The following is an 18,316-nucleotide window of genomic DNA, read 5'->3' as shown; positions in this document are numbered from 1 at the left end:
CAAGTGTCCTGTTCCACTAGTATAGTATATAATTCAGTGGTAGCTTTACTGCATGATACCTGCATCATGTCATGGATATTATAGCTACGTACTCATTTTACATTATAGTTACAGTGCAACCTGTTAATTAGGACACTTGAAAATCAGGACACCTTTGTAATCAGGGCACTTTTGATCCCAAGGTGTCCTTGATACACAGGCTTCACTGTAAAAATATAGCAATACCTATCACATCTACATTGACACATTATTTAGGCCCTCAAAAATTTGAAACCTCAAAAATATGAATAGCATATCTTTCTTTCCAAGAAACTACACACTGCATTAGTGCACTGCCTACATATGGTAACACATAAAAATATACATACATTTTTGAGATTATAATCATACAGTATCTAACATTTATTTTATTCAAATTGTGCTGAGTCTGAAAAGAACATTTGACTCATCCAGGTCTGTACAGAATTGCATACAGTCGATACAGATACACTATATACTAGTAAAGTATTATTCTCCAAATTAATGCGATTGCAAACAACAGTGGCAAAACAAATTCAGGCTTCATTGGAATGTATACTAATCGGGCCTGTAACAAGAAAAGAAAATACAGTATTACAAGGACTCAAGATCATGCTTTCACAAGTACATAGACAATTTCATATTAAAACAGGTGACTTGTTGCCCAGAGGTGCCATTGATGTTACAAACTGGGTGGGCTCCATCTCCAGTTGACACCAGGTCCATTCTAATAGCTGGGTAGATTGGAGTAATGTGAGTAAAGTTTCTTGCTCAAGGATACAACAATAGCAACTGCACATAACTTGGTTGGATCACCAGGCCGGTGCTCTATAGCCACTTGGCTATCTGCCTCACAATTCACACACACATGTACGCACACACACATGTACGCACACACACATGTACGCACACACACATGTACGCACACACACATGTACGCACACACACATGTACGCACACACACATGTACGCACACACACATGTACGCACACACTCACACACACACTCACACACACACACACACACACACACACACACACACACACACACACACACACACACACACACACACACACACACACACACACACACACACACACACACACACACACACACACACACACACACACACACACACACACACACACACACACACACACACACACACACACACACACACACACACACACACACACACACACACACACACACACAAGCTTACATCAATTGTTATCTTAGAACTGTACAATAAGAAGGAGTCCAGATCCAGTTTAGAGATTTTAGAGTAAATAAATGGTCGTGTTCGTAATTCAATTCCCAGATTATGAATCTTATTACACACTGCAGTTACCCTTGTAGCCTGTAAAATACATAGCTATATATAGGACAAGTTTTTATTGCATGCTTAATATACTACTGCATGCATTCACCATGCAATTATAATACAATGTGTTATGTATATTTGTACTTTTATCTTTTACCTGGAAGAAAAATTTCAATAAAAACTTTTAACAATAGTTGGATCATCAATAGCAACATGAAAAAGACACCCATTAACATATATTAGCTCTATAGGACTGAAATGATCATGGATTTTAGCACTCAAGTATCTAGATCATAAATACTAGCTACAGTACTTATAGCCATACCTATGTGACATGTTTTATAAGCAGTTTACAACTTTTCAAGAAACATATTACAATAATGATACACCCACGCACTGTATTTAAGTACTTATGTAAATGTTCCTAATAAGAAAGTGCATTAAAATTCTACAAATCCAATTCCACATACAAACATATTAAGATAAGTAAAAATGACAAGTAAAAAGAAATATTAGGATTTTATTTTCATGCAATAGACACACAAAGCCATTGATATCCTTGCTACCTGAAAATTGAAATCTTTGTGCTACAAGCAAAAATTAATGGGAAATGAAAATGTAGCAGGCATTGTACTTCCTGCAGTATGCCAAAAGGCTTGTGTCATGCAAAGCAACATGTATAACTGCAAAAAAAAATATGTAGCATTAGCCATTATTGATCATGAGCTGTTTAGTCAGTCAGTCACAGTCAGTAGAAGATTCCAGTAAAGAAACTTATTGAAAGCATTATGAAGATACTTGGTTGTATCGAACCAAGTACCATGAGGATACTATTAGGTCATGCAGTTTCTTGTCAGTATTTTAACCGTGACAAACCTTTGTGATCCTTGCTACTTTAATTAGTACATGCACTTCCATACTAAATGATGTGTGATTAATAAATTGAGAATTGACCTACTAGTGTTTAAAGATGTGACTTAGCATGAAATATTGATCACCCTTACCTTATATGTATGTATGTATAACTCCCTCCTTGCAGGTATAAAGCTTAAATCTGGGGATGCAGATTTTCCAGCTTCACAACTTTTACTTAGCCAAACATACTTAATTATTCTATTGAAAAAGAAAGTCCAATTTCTATGCAAGATGACAATACCTATTTCTGCATTACAACATATGGTAGTGAAAATGCTGAATACTGCAAGTACGTAGCTACTGTACTGTAGTAATATACGCAATTATAATATAGTAATTCATACACTGCAATGCAATTTACTTACTGGAATAACAATAAACAAAGTCAGAGAGAGCCATGATAAAATGGTTAATACCCTGGTTGTTCTCGTAATAGTGTCTTTGTTATATGAATGTACATCAAATGTACCCAGAGCAGCTATAAGAAATAAATAGACAAGTGTCAGAAATTGTGTAGGAATTACACACATACATACACATCCATACAAACAGACAGACAGACAGACTGACAGACACAGTGAAACCTGTATATCAAGGACACCTTGGGACCAGCCAAAAGTGTCCTGATTAACAAGGTCTCCTGATTTTCCAGGTCAGTTTACATGCGAAGGGATACTTTTGGATCATTACCGAGTGTCCTGATTAACAGGTTACACTGTACATACATACGTACATACATACATACATACATACATACATACATACATACATACATACATACATACATACATACATACATACATACATACATACATACATACATACATACATACATACATACATACATACATACATACATACATACATACATACATACATACATACATACATACATACATACATACATACATACATACATACATACATACATACATACATACATACGTACGTACGTATATACGTACAGGAGCAGCTATAATGTCAACATAACTTACCAATAATAATAGCATGGAAAAATATAAATAGTAACAGAGACATCTGAGATGCTACTCCACCATTCAACACCTTCAAAAAGTCTTGTATTACCTTGATTTCCTGTTAAACATTACAAATAAGAGTTCAAGGTAGTAGGGAAATAAAAATAAATAATACAAAATGATATTTTTTAAATGTATATATAGTAAGGATCAAACAAAATGTAACTCTCAGATTGTTACACTACAAAAGAATACTTTTCTTCACAGAAGAGTCTTAGGATATCTAACACCAGATCTGGTAATTAAAGTGGTCACAGTTATGAGGTACATACAACACATGAACATCATTTTATGTTACAATAACAAACTCGTGTGGCATGCATGTGCCTTTTCAGCTTCCAATTCGAATCCAATCCTATTGATCATCACCTTCATGTGAGGAAACTATACCAATCCATCTTTTCCTTACAGGCATGTGTATACACACCACAAAAATTATTTGAAGTGCTTACATTGCTGTGAAAGAAGACGATAGCTTTATTTGCACAAATCAGTGAAGCAAGAGACATGAGACATGACTGCATACTTTATGGCCTAGCTCCAGGGGCATATTTAGTAGAAACCCCCTTTGAAATTTGAACTTGTAGGCTTGCAACAGGAACACCAAACCATCACAGTTTGGCTGTACAAAGAGCAGTTAGCTACAGTGTATTAGGAAAAAAGGAATACGGAAGAACAAGAGTATGAATTTAATTACAAGGAAATACATTAATTAAGTTCAAGATACTCTATAGAGGAGTTGGATGTATTCTAATAGAGCAGTCAAAACTACCCTTATAGAACATTGCAAGTAAAATGTTAAACAATAATGCAAATGCAAAATTAGCTTGAAACTTTAAACTTTTATTACCTTTTAAAGTTTTTAATTGGAGCATTTGGATATACTATTATAGCTATTTGGATCACTACAGTACTCCTGACCAGCCAATATGATAGTACTTAAAGGGAACTAGGAAACTAAGCATAATATAAATGTTAGCTATACAGGCACAATGTACATGGATTTATAAACCTGAAGGTCCAAATCTGTAGCATATATACAAGCAAAGCAAGGGCACTACTAAGGGCCTGAGGGTTTATAAATTTCATAGACTCTACATTATTGTGCCCATATAACTGCTTTAGACTGTATACACTACCACTTACATGGCTGTTTCTGTTGTAGCATCAGTAAAAGTGGCTGGATGTTTCGTGATAACACTAGCACTATAGCAGCCATGCATGCTTGTGTGACATAATTTAGCATACCATTTCATCACTGCATGTTGGGAATACATATATAGTCATTGGATAAATCTAGGTTTTCAGCATATATAATATGTTATATTATGCCTGAAAGGCATGGAGTATATTAGAAAACAAAGTGGAGCATATGAGATTTATTGCCCACATAATTAAATAGCGTCTGAAACTAGTTAATTCTGAAGTAATGTACAAAAATTGTTAGTGGCTGGGGACTGTGCCCTCAGACCCCTGCATCAATAGCTAACCAACAAATCTGGGAACCACCTCAGAAACATCTTGGGTACACCCCTGAGCTCCTCAACCTAGAAACTCAACTATAACCCCTTACCACTGTGGGATGTTTATCATAGTATTCCATTACTATACCTACCATGAAACAGAAGCATGACTGTTGACATCGCAAATATATTGCTTTATTAATTCACACAACACAAGTTTAGCTACATGCTCCACACTAAGGATTGGCTGAAACTTATTACTTAGAGCATTATCTGGTATTATGGCAATTTAAAACAACACAACTCTGTAGCTAATGATCTATATGCATAAACCATGATACTATAATAGTTAGATATCTTATGTACAGTGGTGTATGACCCACATCAGAAGTTATATTAAATAGGAAACCTTCAAAATGCAAGACCACCTTAACTTACATTTTATTAAAATATTGCAGTAGACACATTAAAGCATTTTGCTTAATGGTATATGGATATTATACATGTAGCATATAACTAACTTTGATAGCATTATCAACTTTCCAGTGGTTGTTTGTGATTCTTTCTCTTGTGACATTAATCAAGAAGGTAATCAACTGGCATTGTAAGGCATAGTTTATTACTGCAGCAATGTAGAATATATCGTAGACAGAAAAACCAACCAAAGATAAAACAATCATGCTATAACGTAGAGCATCAGATACTGGCTCAGGTTGGCTATGTGAAAAAAATCGGTAAATAATGCATGTAGAATGTAACTTTAGCTCACTTATTTTGATGATATAGTTCTTCTAACCTAGTTTCATTGTAGGGAGTGAGGTAGTGAAAGTAAGTGTCTCTAGATGTTAATTGTAGTGATCCTACTCTTGAGATGTTTAATAAAAACGACAACACAAACCATACAATTCCAACAGAGGATAGCATTCTAAAGAAATAACAGAGTGTTAAAAGAGTAGTACATAATAATATTATAGTTAATACAATTTGTCAGCCAGTTGCTAATGCAACCACTCACTTGGTAGAGCTCATATGTAATTCTGGCTTAGGTAAACATATATACATACATTGCATGGCTGAGATAAACATATGTACATGCATGCATTTGTATGAGACCGAATTTTGGAATATGTTGATGTACACACAGGAATAAATTTTCAATATGGTATAGCTTGGCAAGACCAATTACTATAAGTTGAAATTTCCACTGTATATACATGCGGCCAGCTATTGTGCTTAACTTGCTTTAGTCTATAGTTAGCTATAGTATAACTAAGAGTTTGTGTAGCATTTTTCACAACCGCTTTTTTGAATAAAAAAAACTCACAATTACATAACCAGCAAAAACTTTATCACTAGTAAAAGGCTGAGTAAATGTGGAGGGCTCTGATCTTAACACTCAAATTGAGATTTTTAAAAAAAATAGCATTAGGCAACTATCAAGTATGTCCATGCCTCTAGGTTTACTTTACAGTTGGCCACAGTTTGAGAAAAATGTCTCCAGAATTCCACAGAACTGCAGCATGACTGTGGTGCAAATGTACAATGTATATACTGGTAGTATCTATCCATGATTTTTGAATTCAATGGTATATAATTGTGTGTGTATTACTGTGTATACTGACAGATTCTATAAACTTTGATCACATTAATGCATACCTTAGAAGCACAATCAAACGTGCTTGAGAAAATTTTCCAGACTTATAAGAATACTCCAAAAACACCTGCAATAATTTATACATGTTGTGTTATTCTGCCCAAGTGGGTAACATATTGAAATGCACAAAGTTAATAATAACCTTTTATTATTGCATTGACACTAATTTTGTGATTCCTAGTGTCCAATTTGCTTACTATATATAGCTGTTTGCAGAGAAGTTTAACCACCATTGCAGAGAACACTATCGGTAGCATACGGCAATGAGCAAGATATGGAATGAGATCATATGTGACTGTCTCTGGGGAAACCGGTCTTATCACCCATTTAAAAGTATCAAGAAACGTTGGTTTTAAATATCCAGAGTGTTGTAGCTGGCTGATGGTGGTAACTACTCATACCAAATTTTCACATGTTTTACAACAATTTCTTACCTTCCTGATCATCCACCGAAGAAGTAGTCAACAGATAAGATTCCCGCCATTTTAGATAAGTTTTTAAACCAAGGTTGACTGTATGAGGCGAGCTGCAAAAGGGGTGGGAGGTGGGGGCCCTGGAAGGCAGGAAAGATGGTGTTCAAAAATTGAAAAGAACATGTTGGGATGAATTAGGCCAAGTTATGGGCCATTCAGAGCTTAGAACTGGCTAAAATTAAAGGAAATTTATAGTACAGGTCATTGTCAAACACCATGGAGCTGTACAGCCACAGACAGCCATCTTCTGGTTGGCCAGGGATCCATCAAGACCCCAGACCACTCGTATGGCTTGCCATTGTGCTTTAAAAAAACAGCCAGCAAAAGCAGACCACTTCACTCTGGTTAACTATGACAGTGAAACTTGATAGTGCATTCATTAAGCTTTGTGTTTGTGTGAAAAAATCAAACTTCCTTTCTTGGGCGATAAGAACGGTTTTCGTAGATCCAGTTACATATCATGTTTCTAATACTAATGCACAGTGTACATAATAAGCTATACTGAACATCTACACAGTACACATAAAACCTATCAGATTGTTTATGTATATAAGAACCAACCTTTTCTGTCAAGTTGTATAGGTGCTCAATTTGTGAATAACGAAAGTTGTAAAATCCATAGATGTAAGAAGACAATATTAACAGGTAGGGTACAGCCAGTCTACCAGCATACTGACTATCACAATGGTAGTAAGTGAACACTTTTGTTCCATTAACTTCAAAAACAAAATTAAGTTCCTACAAGTATGTGTGAATGCATCAAATAAAAATCAGGAAGTATTCACACCCAATATTTTTTCTCTTTATTTAATAATATCACTACACAAGGCATTAGCTACATAGTATTAAGTTTTTATGCAATTTTAATGTAATAATTGATGGCATCATGTAAATTTTGACTGCGTACATATTTTTATTGAAATTCTTTATCAAAATACAAATGGCAACAACTTTCATATGCTATAGTGCACAGACTTGAAATAAAGTTCAGCAGATTTGCTACATCATTTTCAGCAAGATGCCATTTAGTTTTTACTGATGAGACCAACCATTCCAAAGGTATGAATATGTGAAAACAGTGATGTAATGAAGGACAAAATAACTTCAAGAACTTGTTCTCGGGATTTCTAAAACGTGTTTTATTCCTGAAATTTACTTGATGCATTCACATGTACATAAAAATTATTATGAAAACAGGCTATGTTAAAATGTAAACTTACTTGAGATCTGTTAAAACATAAAATTTCCTGTGCAGCAAAACCAACTGTAATCAATGTAACTATCAATGTAGGGATAAGGCAATTTAGACACTTTTTGATAGTGGAGTATGACGTATCAGTATCCACAGAAAATCTTCCCCATCCAATCTGTGCCAAAAGCACATAACAAATGACTTGCTCTATATCATACAGTACAGTAGCTAGTTCTGTATAATTAGGGATCATCATCAATGGAGGTTTGCACTTTCTCAATGTTGATAAGAAACCAGCCTCACAATACTTTCACAGTGCCTTAGCAGTATTGGCTAGATAGAATCAAGCCCAAAAATGTCTTCAGAGTGGTCAAAACTGGTTCCAACAAGTTGCTACAGAATTTAAAGCAGAATTTTCTACTGTTCAGACAAATTTAATATACTGTAACTCAATAATGGTTAAGGTTTTGACATCGCTTCAGTTCAATAAGCACCTTTTGAGATATCACAATGTACTCATCATGGACTTACCTTTGCAAGATGTTGATTAACGATAGCACATTATGGCTTCCCTATGTTTGTTATTGAAATTGTCCATATATCCATACTGAGTCTGACTGAATTGATTGCAGAGGACCTTTTTCTTTTAATGTGGTATATGCCAGTTCACCAGTCATAATTATGTTACAAAAACTAAATGAACAAATAGAATGGAAATTTTAAGTTCAATTGTGGATCATAGTATTAAAACAAGGGAAATCACCTACACCTACAGACATACTAGTGGACATTCAATCACTCATTTAGTCAAGAGTGAGGTAGTGATTAAATTTCCACTACTATTATCTGCAGGTGTAGACAACCTACCTTGTTTCATTATCAAAAATTTGCACCAGTTTTTGTCAATTGTGGTGGAATCTGAAATGGTCCTGTACATAGGGCATGTATGTGATATATCCAATGGTAGATTATTATTAAAAAATGTAGTTGCACTGAAAAGTGTTTTCTATGAATCAAGATACAAAATCCATGAAGTTGCCATACAGCTAGCAATATTACTATTATTATTATTATATAATAGAAATGTGTAAATATATTTTATGGTGCAGTTATTTATTTCATAGGGAAAATAATTTTGTAAATATTAAAGCAAATTTAGTTTGTAACTGCCTAACCTTTCCCTACATAGAAGAAATGTTAATCATTTACTATGAGAGCAATAATTAAACATGCTGAACTTACCATCATCAATAGTATATTGTAAGGTTTAAGAATGGTTCTTTGACAGGTCTCCAATGCTTTGCTGCTACCATCCTGCACATAAGATGCAAGTACAATAAAGTATAGCTAAATGCTTTGTATATATGCATGGTGGATACAATTTTGTTATTTTTTTAACCGGGTGCAACTGAAGCCCACAGCTGGTCGAAATATGCATATGTGACCAGAGTTTGCAAAAATCAACCATATGGGTGCAAGAGCCAAAAGTGAGATAACACCAGTATGAAGTTGCTGCACTATCAGGCTAACAATTTCGATATCAAACTTGCCTTCAACTTGTCGGGTCTGCTTTTGGTAGACTGTTTTCTGGCAGCCTGTATAACCATGCCAGACGTCTGTATACGTCTGTGAACAACAGGGAAGTGCTTTGGGGGATCCACACACTCTGGACAGACGAGCAAGGAGCTGTATGTGTGGTGTATGCCTGTTTTGTGACATTTCAGTCAACTTCCTGCCTGTGACGGGCTGTTTTGTGGTCTGGTGCCTTCAATTACCATCCTCGTCCATTTTGTAGTCTATCTCTTTCCCACCCCGCCACCCCCCACCCCTTTTTGAGGACTTGTGATACAGCAACACTGGTGAAAATACCTATCTAAAATGGCAGGAAACTCTACAGTGATTACCTTGACCACCAGGTACTCTTAAAGGTTGTGAATTGCTCCACCTTTAGTGAAAAATCCATACGTATAGCTGATAAGGCTGGTGAGTAACAATGCTTTAAATTATTAAAATACGTTTTTCTCTCAATCAACAACGCACCCATACAGGTGATTTTCTAAAATCCAGTCACATATATGTGTATTTCCCTTCAGACCTAGCTATAGGGTGACTACAGAATTACTAAGTAGTCCATTGCCAGACCACCTCAGTGTAAGCATTAATACTGAGATATACCATTTCTCTTCATCACAACTATAAGCAAGTTTGCAAGTTTTATTGACATCAGCTATTTAATTTAATAGCCAATAAGTAATGTTTATTATAGAAAACAACTAGTTAAGATGATGGAAGTAACATAGAACAAGCACATTCATTCCAATGGGTCTGTAACAACCGTCATCAGGTTGTTACTATAAGTCGTTAGAGGCTGATACAAACCATTGAGGATAAAAAAAGCTATATAACGTATAGCATAATAATTTGAAGGGGGAAAATTTAGACAAATTCTTTATCTCCTGAATATTGACAAGGAAAATATTGATGAATGTCCTGCACCAGAAGTATTCTAATAAACTAGAAATTTTTTGATGAATGGCAAGCATTTCGTCAAATTAGTCAAAAATTCCCCCCATCTAATTAATTTAGGGCTCAAACGAATATTCGAATACCATTTCTAGTATTCGAATATTCGTTTCAAAGGAAATGTATAACATCAGTGGTAGAGTACATGGAAATTCTTGATCCTACATAAGCATATCTATGACGTAAGTGATCAAATCATGTTGATTCTAAATTGTATTAAAGAAACATCTTGTACAACCACAGGATTATTGATATCTCATCTATACCAATGCTGAAAAAGAATGTTCGAATATTCAGTAGTTGTGAATAAAGAATATTCGAATAGTAAAAACCACTATTTGTTTGAGCCCTAAATTAATTATGTGATATGGTAGATCAAACATGTATACATAGCTAGCTAATTGTGTATCCATACCATGATCAATTGCATGAAAATTTGAAATGGGTGCCACCATTTATGTTAAAGAGATAATGGCTAATTCTTCATAGCACCTGAATTGTAAATAGTACATTTCTAGGTAAGCTAGAATGGATTAGGTAAAATAAAATGGGTAAAATAAAATAGGTGTGGATTGTTTTCAGGTTTTCTCCGTCATAGCACATGGCTACATAGACTATTTTATTATACACAGGACCATGATTTTTGTAGAATGAGTGACTGCTACACTGTAGGTGTGCTGTCTATCCTGGTGATGGAAAGTCAGGATTTGGTATCTTTTACAGTATATACCCACTACTGGAAGAGTTCCCATGAAAACTCAATGTCAACGCTTACATTTATACAGATACCCACATGTTAGTCAATTAGCAGTTTGAAAATAGTAGTCCATATGGTCAAATGTCAGCCTCCTATTGACAAAGAACTGCAAGAATCACTATTTCTATGTTCTCACACCCATATAGAATCCATTAATAGCCTCTAAAGTGCTAAGAAACTTAAAAGCAATTTATTTGGCAGATAGTTATTGCATGAAACAAAGTGAATAAGTGATTCACAGTTTATCATCACCACCTACATGGGATTTTAGGAATGAGCAAAAAATTCATAATTCATTATTGCTCACGTGATAATCATTGCTCTCCATTCCCAAACATAGACATGGCAAACTATTGTAATGTCTTTGCCAGGAGCACAGAGAGGGGGGGGGGGGGGGGGCTGTAGCCAGTGCTTTTTTTTGTAGTTAAAGCCTGAAAGTCAAATTTTCATTAGGTGGCCTAGCTGCAAATGCAATGAAAATGTAATTTCGTTAAAGTTTATGTAGACTTAAAGTCATGTGAAATCCCCAAATTATTAGTAAATTTCATTGGACTTTTTATTGGTTTGTCCAAAAATTCATTGGGTTTTCAAGGGCAAATCTTCCAATATTCACTAGAATTAATTAGTATTGTTCCATACTACTAAAATATAGCTTTATATAATATGTAGCTATGCAATTAATTGATGGTATAAGACTTCAAAATTAGGCTGCAACTTGTGTGTGCTCTTGTCACTGTTTGTTTGGGTCATGTGAGACTAGTTTGAACATCAATTTAACATACACACACACACACACACACACACACACACACACACACACACACACACACACACACACACACACCTCTATCTCCTCTTCACTGCCTGGATCATGCGACCTTCCACAATATTTAAAAAAGGGACAGGCAACAAAAGTGACAAAGTTTAATTGGTCATGGCACAGCCTTATGGAAACCAGATCTAGAGGACCAACCCGTCAGAATCTCAGCAGCAGTAACAAGTGTCACTGACAAGCTCACTAAGTTGTGCTTGTCCCATAGTGCAAACATAAGACAATATCCCTTGGAAACCTCCACAAGAGGGGCCAGATCCATGTGACACCATTAAGCAACATCCTGGACTTTGTGATCATGAGCTGAGAGGAAGTGATGATTGATATGGCATTAAAGCATGCACCGACTCCTTCACACACATGTGCACGCACGCACACACGCATGCATGCACGAACGAACGCACGCACGCACGCACGCACGCACGCACACATGCACGCACACACAAACACACATGAGGTGGGGGTAAAACCGGGACAGGGATGGAAACATTGGGGGTAAAACCGGGATGGGGACAGAGACAGGGACGAGAAAACTGGAGGTAAAAGCGGGACAGGGACATAAACTGGGACAGGGAAACTAGGGATAAAAGCAGGACTAAATCTGGGATTAAAGTGTAAAATCGGGATGGGGACAAACACCAATAGATCAATAAGGTGCCTTTCATTGCCATGCATAGCTACAGTCACGTGCACTCAGTTTCAGGAGGCATTTTCCAGCTAGCTAGTTTGCATAGCAGTATGTATAGCAATGATTAGTTGTTGATTTCATCTCCACAAATAGCTACATGTACAGTACACAGGGCCGCCAACAAGGAAGGAGCAACTGGGGCTTTTGCAGAATTCTCATACCTGCTGCATGATTCTAGCTTAATTTCATTTCTGCCATAGGCTATTAATCCTAAAGAAATTGTTACTAAAGCTAGGGAAACTGCTCTATCACATTGTGAAGATGTATACGTGTATCCACAGACAATGACTCTATACTGCAAGCACCAAAGTGAATCTTAAGCAAAAAGGTGACAGCCAACTAGCATTATTGGCACATAAAGCAATTCGAGACAAGTGCATAACTCTGTCTGACAAGGACTTACAAGGACAATTCCCATGTCACACAAAGCATTTTCCAATCTGAATGTTCAGATGGGATATTGTGGAGCAGAATTTTCTCTACTATTGGTGTGCTACACAAACTATGCGACAAAATCAATGCCGATAGCATAAGTATTGTTCATGTAATGGAGATTGCAGGATTGCAGGTAGCAGATTTATCCATGCCAAACCTTGAATCCATTTCAATGGAGAATGTTAACAAAACTTCCATTAACAATAAATGTATGCATGAGACATTACCAACTGGGTGGCTGCACCATTAACACTTTGTGACCATTGTATATACTCTAACATGGAAGACCACACTTCTATGATGGGTTTAGATCAACTAAGCAGTAAAGGTTCATTGAATACCACCCTGAGATGCTAAAAAGTATCAAACTACACCGGTTCTTATGCATATTATTTTTTTCTCATTTAACATCATAGGTGTAACTAGCACCTCGTGGTTTGGGGGGCTAGACAGTGGTAAAGATAAGATTGTTGAATATGCAAAGCATGTGAGAAAGTCTGCTAAACTAGGAGGTCTGGGGGTGCCCCCCAGACTGAACATGAAAATTAATTTTAGAGGCATTTATCATGATTGGCACTCTAAATTGTTGCTGAGGAGTTGGATCTGCAGGTAGATAGTTTCATAACTACTTTATAGATTGCTGATTGGCTAGAAAGGTGATTATATAGTACAGTGGAACCTAGTTATCCAAACCCCTTGGGACCAAGGGTGGTCCATAAGTCTGAAAAGTCCATATCTCTGAAACTGTGCATAAATAACTTAAAATAACATAAAGAAATCATTTTTAATTATCACTATTTTCAACTACCCTGATAGAACAGTCACAACTCGAATAGAGCAGTCACTTCCGTAGTTCGGTTAACTGAGAATCCAAATAAGTGGGGTCTGGATAACTGAGGTTCTACTGTAATCTGAATTGTTGTAAATTGTTGAGTACTCAAGAGATGATGATGGCTAGCCAAATTATTGGGGGGGGGGGGGGCTACAGCCCCCCTGCTTTCTATGCCTATGAACATAGCTAAATGCCAATGCATAACCAACTAAATAATATAATCATTTTCATTATTATGTTGCTATTATTGTACATTGAACACTTATAGCTAGTATGTCATGGCATTATGTGCTGTGCATAAATCATGAGTGATTATATGGCCAATGCACAGGTGTAATTATAAAATCATTACAAAACTCAGTGTATGCAGAAGCATCAGCTAACTATGTTCTGAGGTAGCTTGTTCTATAGTTTGGTCACTGTAAGGTAAAAGGAAAGTTTTCATTCTCACAAATGAGCAGATTGCACAGAATTTTATAGAAGTATATGTGAGTCAAATATGCTCAAATTTTGCCCAAATAATGCTTTCAGGAATTTCCCAATTTTCACCTATATAATTATTATGCTCTGCAGTGTTTCCGATTATCCTAAGTTAATAGTTTTTAATATTCTTAGAACATTTCGAGCAATAGATGCTCTATTAGAGCATTTCACTACAAAGTGACTGTTCTATTAGAGAGTATCGATCTGAGGAGCTATGTACCATGTAGCTACTCTATTGCAGTTTGCATTATCCACAGATTGCTCTCTCTAGTCTATTTACATAGAGAGTATTGATCTATTCAGAAGGAAATTAAGCTCAGAAAAAAGGAAAATAGACTGGTCCCTATCCCACAGTTCGGCTATATAGGGTTTATTTTATTATTTATTTATTGTTACTGGGCAGACGGCAATTGCCGATGCGCCCAGGGGGTGATCAACACCCCAAAGAAATCACATGCACATACACATAAGATATACAGCAAACAATTAGATAGACAATAAGTAATTAGTAAATGTATCTATGTTTTCTGATTCTATGACAGATACTGGCAAGCTGTTCCAATCTTTGATTGTTCTTGGGAAAAAAGAATGTTGATAATAACTGGACCGTGTACTGGGTCGGATAAAGTGGTGAGGATTGTCCCCGTCCACGTCCTGTTTTTACCCCTTGTGTCCCCGTCCCAGTTTTATTCCCCATTCGGAATGTCCCCGTCCCCGTTTTACCCCACCCCCCCTCCCCCCCCCCCACACACACACACACACACACACACCTACACACACACACACAGTACCTGTGCTACTACACTAGCCATATCTATATGCCCGCCCTGAAAATCTGCGGATCCCGCAAAGTGCTGCTCAACGCTATTGACTTCAGTCAACTCGTTTTCTTCACTATATAGCATAGAAACATGCTTCTTGCCAGTGTAATTTACAGTAGTCTTCGGCCCCATTTGTAGGCCAGTAGTACGTCGCGGACCATGGCCAGTACGCCTGGTGATTTCGTGCTCAAACGACCTGCTTAATGCCAAGTGATCAAAAGTAACGGCGGATCGAGCGGCGGATTGTGAATTATCGCGATGATCCTGTGACTCTGATAGTTGATAGTCACAATCTTTCCCCACAACCGCCATGGTAAAACTTGAAGAATTGGGTGTGGCTGGTTTTTAAAATAATAATATTTCTAACATTTCTAATTACGCAACTGAATTTTAATAACTGAAAACTTGTACTCAAAATTCTCTTGGGAACACACGCCCACAGATTCTACCTCAGCCTGCATTAAAGCCCTGTGACTGTGACTACTGTATATACCCACAGCAAGAGAAACTTAATTACGACAGATCGATCACTACACAAATTATAAAATATACTTTTGTATCCAGCACTGGGACTAATTAAGAAACTTGTGAGAACCTCACTATGTCCCCACCTTGAAAGAGGGGTTTCTATAGTTTGATTTACCTCTTTTTGGTTCAGCAAACTGCCACCATCAAATCCCCAGAAGTGGGGCAAGATGTAAATATCAAATCCCCAGTATAGGTGTATGGGGACCCCCAGGGGTGGGGCTTGATATTGATAGGTGTATTAATTGTATGTACTTGTATGTGTATTAATTGTATGTACTTGTATGTATATATGCTCCTGTGTGGAAGAATGGCTTATACGTAGCTGAACGCAAGAGCTTAAATAAAAATCAATCAATCAACTACATAATATGTGACCAGGCCTGCAAAAACAGGGCATGTGGGCACAAACTACACCCCATCACTTTACAGGTCATATCTCAGTACTGGAACAGAATATTTGCATTCTGTAACTTGCATTGTTAAGCCAATGAAATGCTTACTAAGAGCTAAAATTTGCATTGCCATAGCATAATGATATAAAATGTTATGAGTGATGAAAGTAGGAAAAACCATGTGCCCACATGCCCTATTTTCGCAGGCCCGGCCCAGTAACATATATAGTTGATTAAAGCTGGCTACATTTTTATGGTTGGAATCAGTTGACAGGAGCAATGGTGACATGAGTATAAGATGTGATAGGTATAGATCAACATTAAGTCGTTGGTGAAATGAGCCAGGGGTTAATACAAGGGACTAGTTGTTGCCAAAAGTACAGTTGTAAGTTACTCAAGTGTAAATATATATGTTGTCGTGGATGTACTAAAATAGCAAGAGGCACCACAGAATAGTACAAAGTCAAAAGTTGCAATTGTGTATATGTATGTAGCTATATGCATTAAATTAAAACTCTATACAGTCTATAGCTACTCGACTGACTATAAAGCCTATCTTGAGATAACTGTTTAACTAAACTCTTCTATTTTTTTGGTCCACTATAGCTTGTGGCAAGGAGCCACATGGGCAAGCGGTTACTTGCCACTGAAGGAGTGTGTTTGTTGACAGACCGGACAACCACTTAAGTATGACTTGAGCACAACTGATAAAAGCAGTTTATTCTACAAATTGCTTTCAATTGCCATGTAGCTAGCTATCTGCTATAGTTATGCTTCAAATTCATTTTGTCCACTAGCTATATATTTCCTTACAATTATAATAATCCCGGATCTTAATCACTTCTCTCAGATTACTTCCATATATGATCTCATCACAGCTATTTTTCAAAAATTCCTGCTCAGATCCTCCTATAGCTTCCATCAGCCCTTCCTTACCAACTGACACTTTGCCACTCGACTCTTAATTTTAACCGCTAGGACAATCATGACAATATAGAGTATAAAACGATACACTTTAATAAACAAAAATTTGTTTAGTTTCAACTATGTGCAATAAAATTAAATATTCCTCCTCACTCTCAGGATAGAGCTATTTGTTATAAAGGTATAGTTTTTTTTGCTACTGAAATGAGTCCATATGATACGTGATTTTTAAAGATTTTATTAGAAACAATAGATCATTAAGTTTATAGATATAGTTGCCTAGTTCCAGCAATCATCCACATCTTTAGCACAGCAATGTATACCTTAAATGTACATACACTTGGCTTGTGTTCATATGGTGCATAACAACTCATTACTAGTAGGAGCTTTAAGGCTGAAGGCATGTTGCAGCACTTATGAACTCCTGTTACTAGCTGTAATTTAGGTACCAGTATACTAAAATCAGTTTAGCAGTTAGAATTATAAAGTTATATAGGTATTAGTATAGGATATGTCTATTACTTTTTAAGTGATAATAATTGGGATAAAAGTAAAAGGAATATCAATACTATGTAACACTTATGGAATTTCAGTAAATTTCACTCACATAAACAGGAGCATGCACATCTAGGATTTCACAAGAGGCAATGCTAACAGGGAAAGATGAACAATGGTAAATGGCTCATGCAACCAATACAGTGGGTAATACTAAAACTGTCATACAGGACACACAGTAGTATGGTTAACTTGCCAAATTTTAAGGGGTCTGATACTACAACCTCCAGATTAGATATAATGCAACTGTGGCCAAACTATGTTGCGACTGGTCTCAAGTTTTCTTTTTACCAGAAGAGGACAAGTCCCCACTTGTCTTATGGAATTTTTACTATAGTTCATTCATGCTGTATAAATAGCTCACATATGCATCCACTTAATCAGAGTTGGGGGCAGTGGCAATTCTAGACCTGACCTACATGGGGGGCCAAGTAAGGAACAGCATGACTATTGTTGTATGGCTGTAATAT

At 36.5% G+C, this 18,316-nt stretch overlaps 1 protein-coding gene across 1 annotated transcript; it reads right to left on the bottom strand.

Moving 5' to 3' along the window:
• Nucleotides 1–296: 296 nt before the first annotated feature.
• LOC136240721 (uncharacterized) lies at nucleotides 297–15,795 on the bottom strand. Its single transcript, XM_066031758.1, has 11 exons — nucleotides 15,418–15,795; nucleotides 9,319–9,390; nucleotides 8,105–8,251; nucleotides 7,446–7,622; nucleotides 6,414–6,478; nucleotides 5,527–5,682; nucleotides 5,279–5,474; nucleotides 3,253–3,352; nucleotides 2,623–2,735; nucleotides 1,241–1,378; nucleotides 297–586 (listed from the first exon to the last, which is right to left on the bottom strand). Exons 1-11 carry the CDS (start codon nucleotides 15,757–15,759, stop codon nucleotides 497–499), a joined length of 1,596 nt encoding a protein of 531 aa, XP_065887830.1. The 5' UTR covers nucleotides 15,760–15,795; the 3' UTR covers nucleotides 297–496.
• Nucleotides 15,796–18,316: the final 2,521 nt, after the last annotated feature.

This window comes from Dysidea avara, chromosome 12 (assembly GCF_963678975.1).
Source record: "Dysidea avara chromosome 12, odDysAvar1.4, whole genome shotgun sequence".
NCBI classification, from domain to species: domain Eukaryota; kingdom Metazoa; phylum Porifera; class Demospongiae; order Dictyoceratida; family Dysideidae; genus Dysidea; species Dysidea avara.
This window is presented reverse-complemented; position numbering and strand designations above follow the sequence as displayed.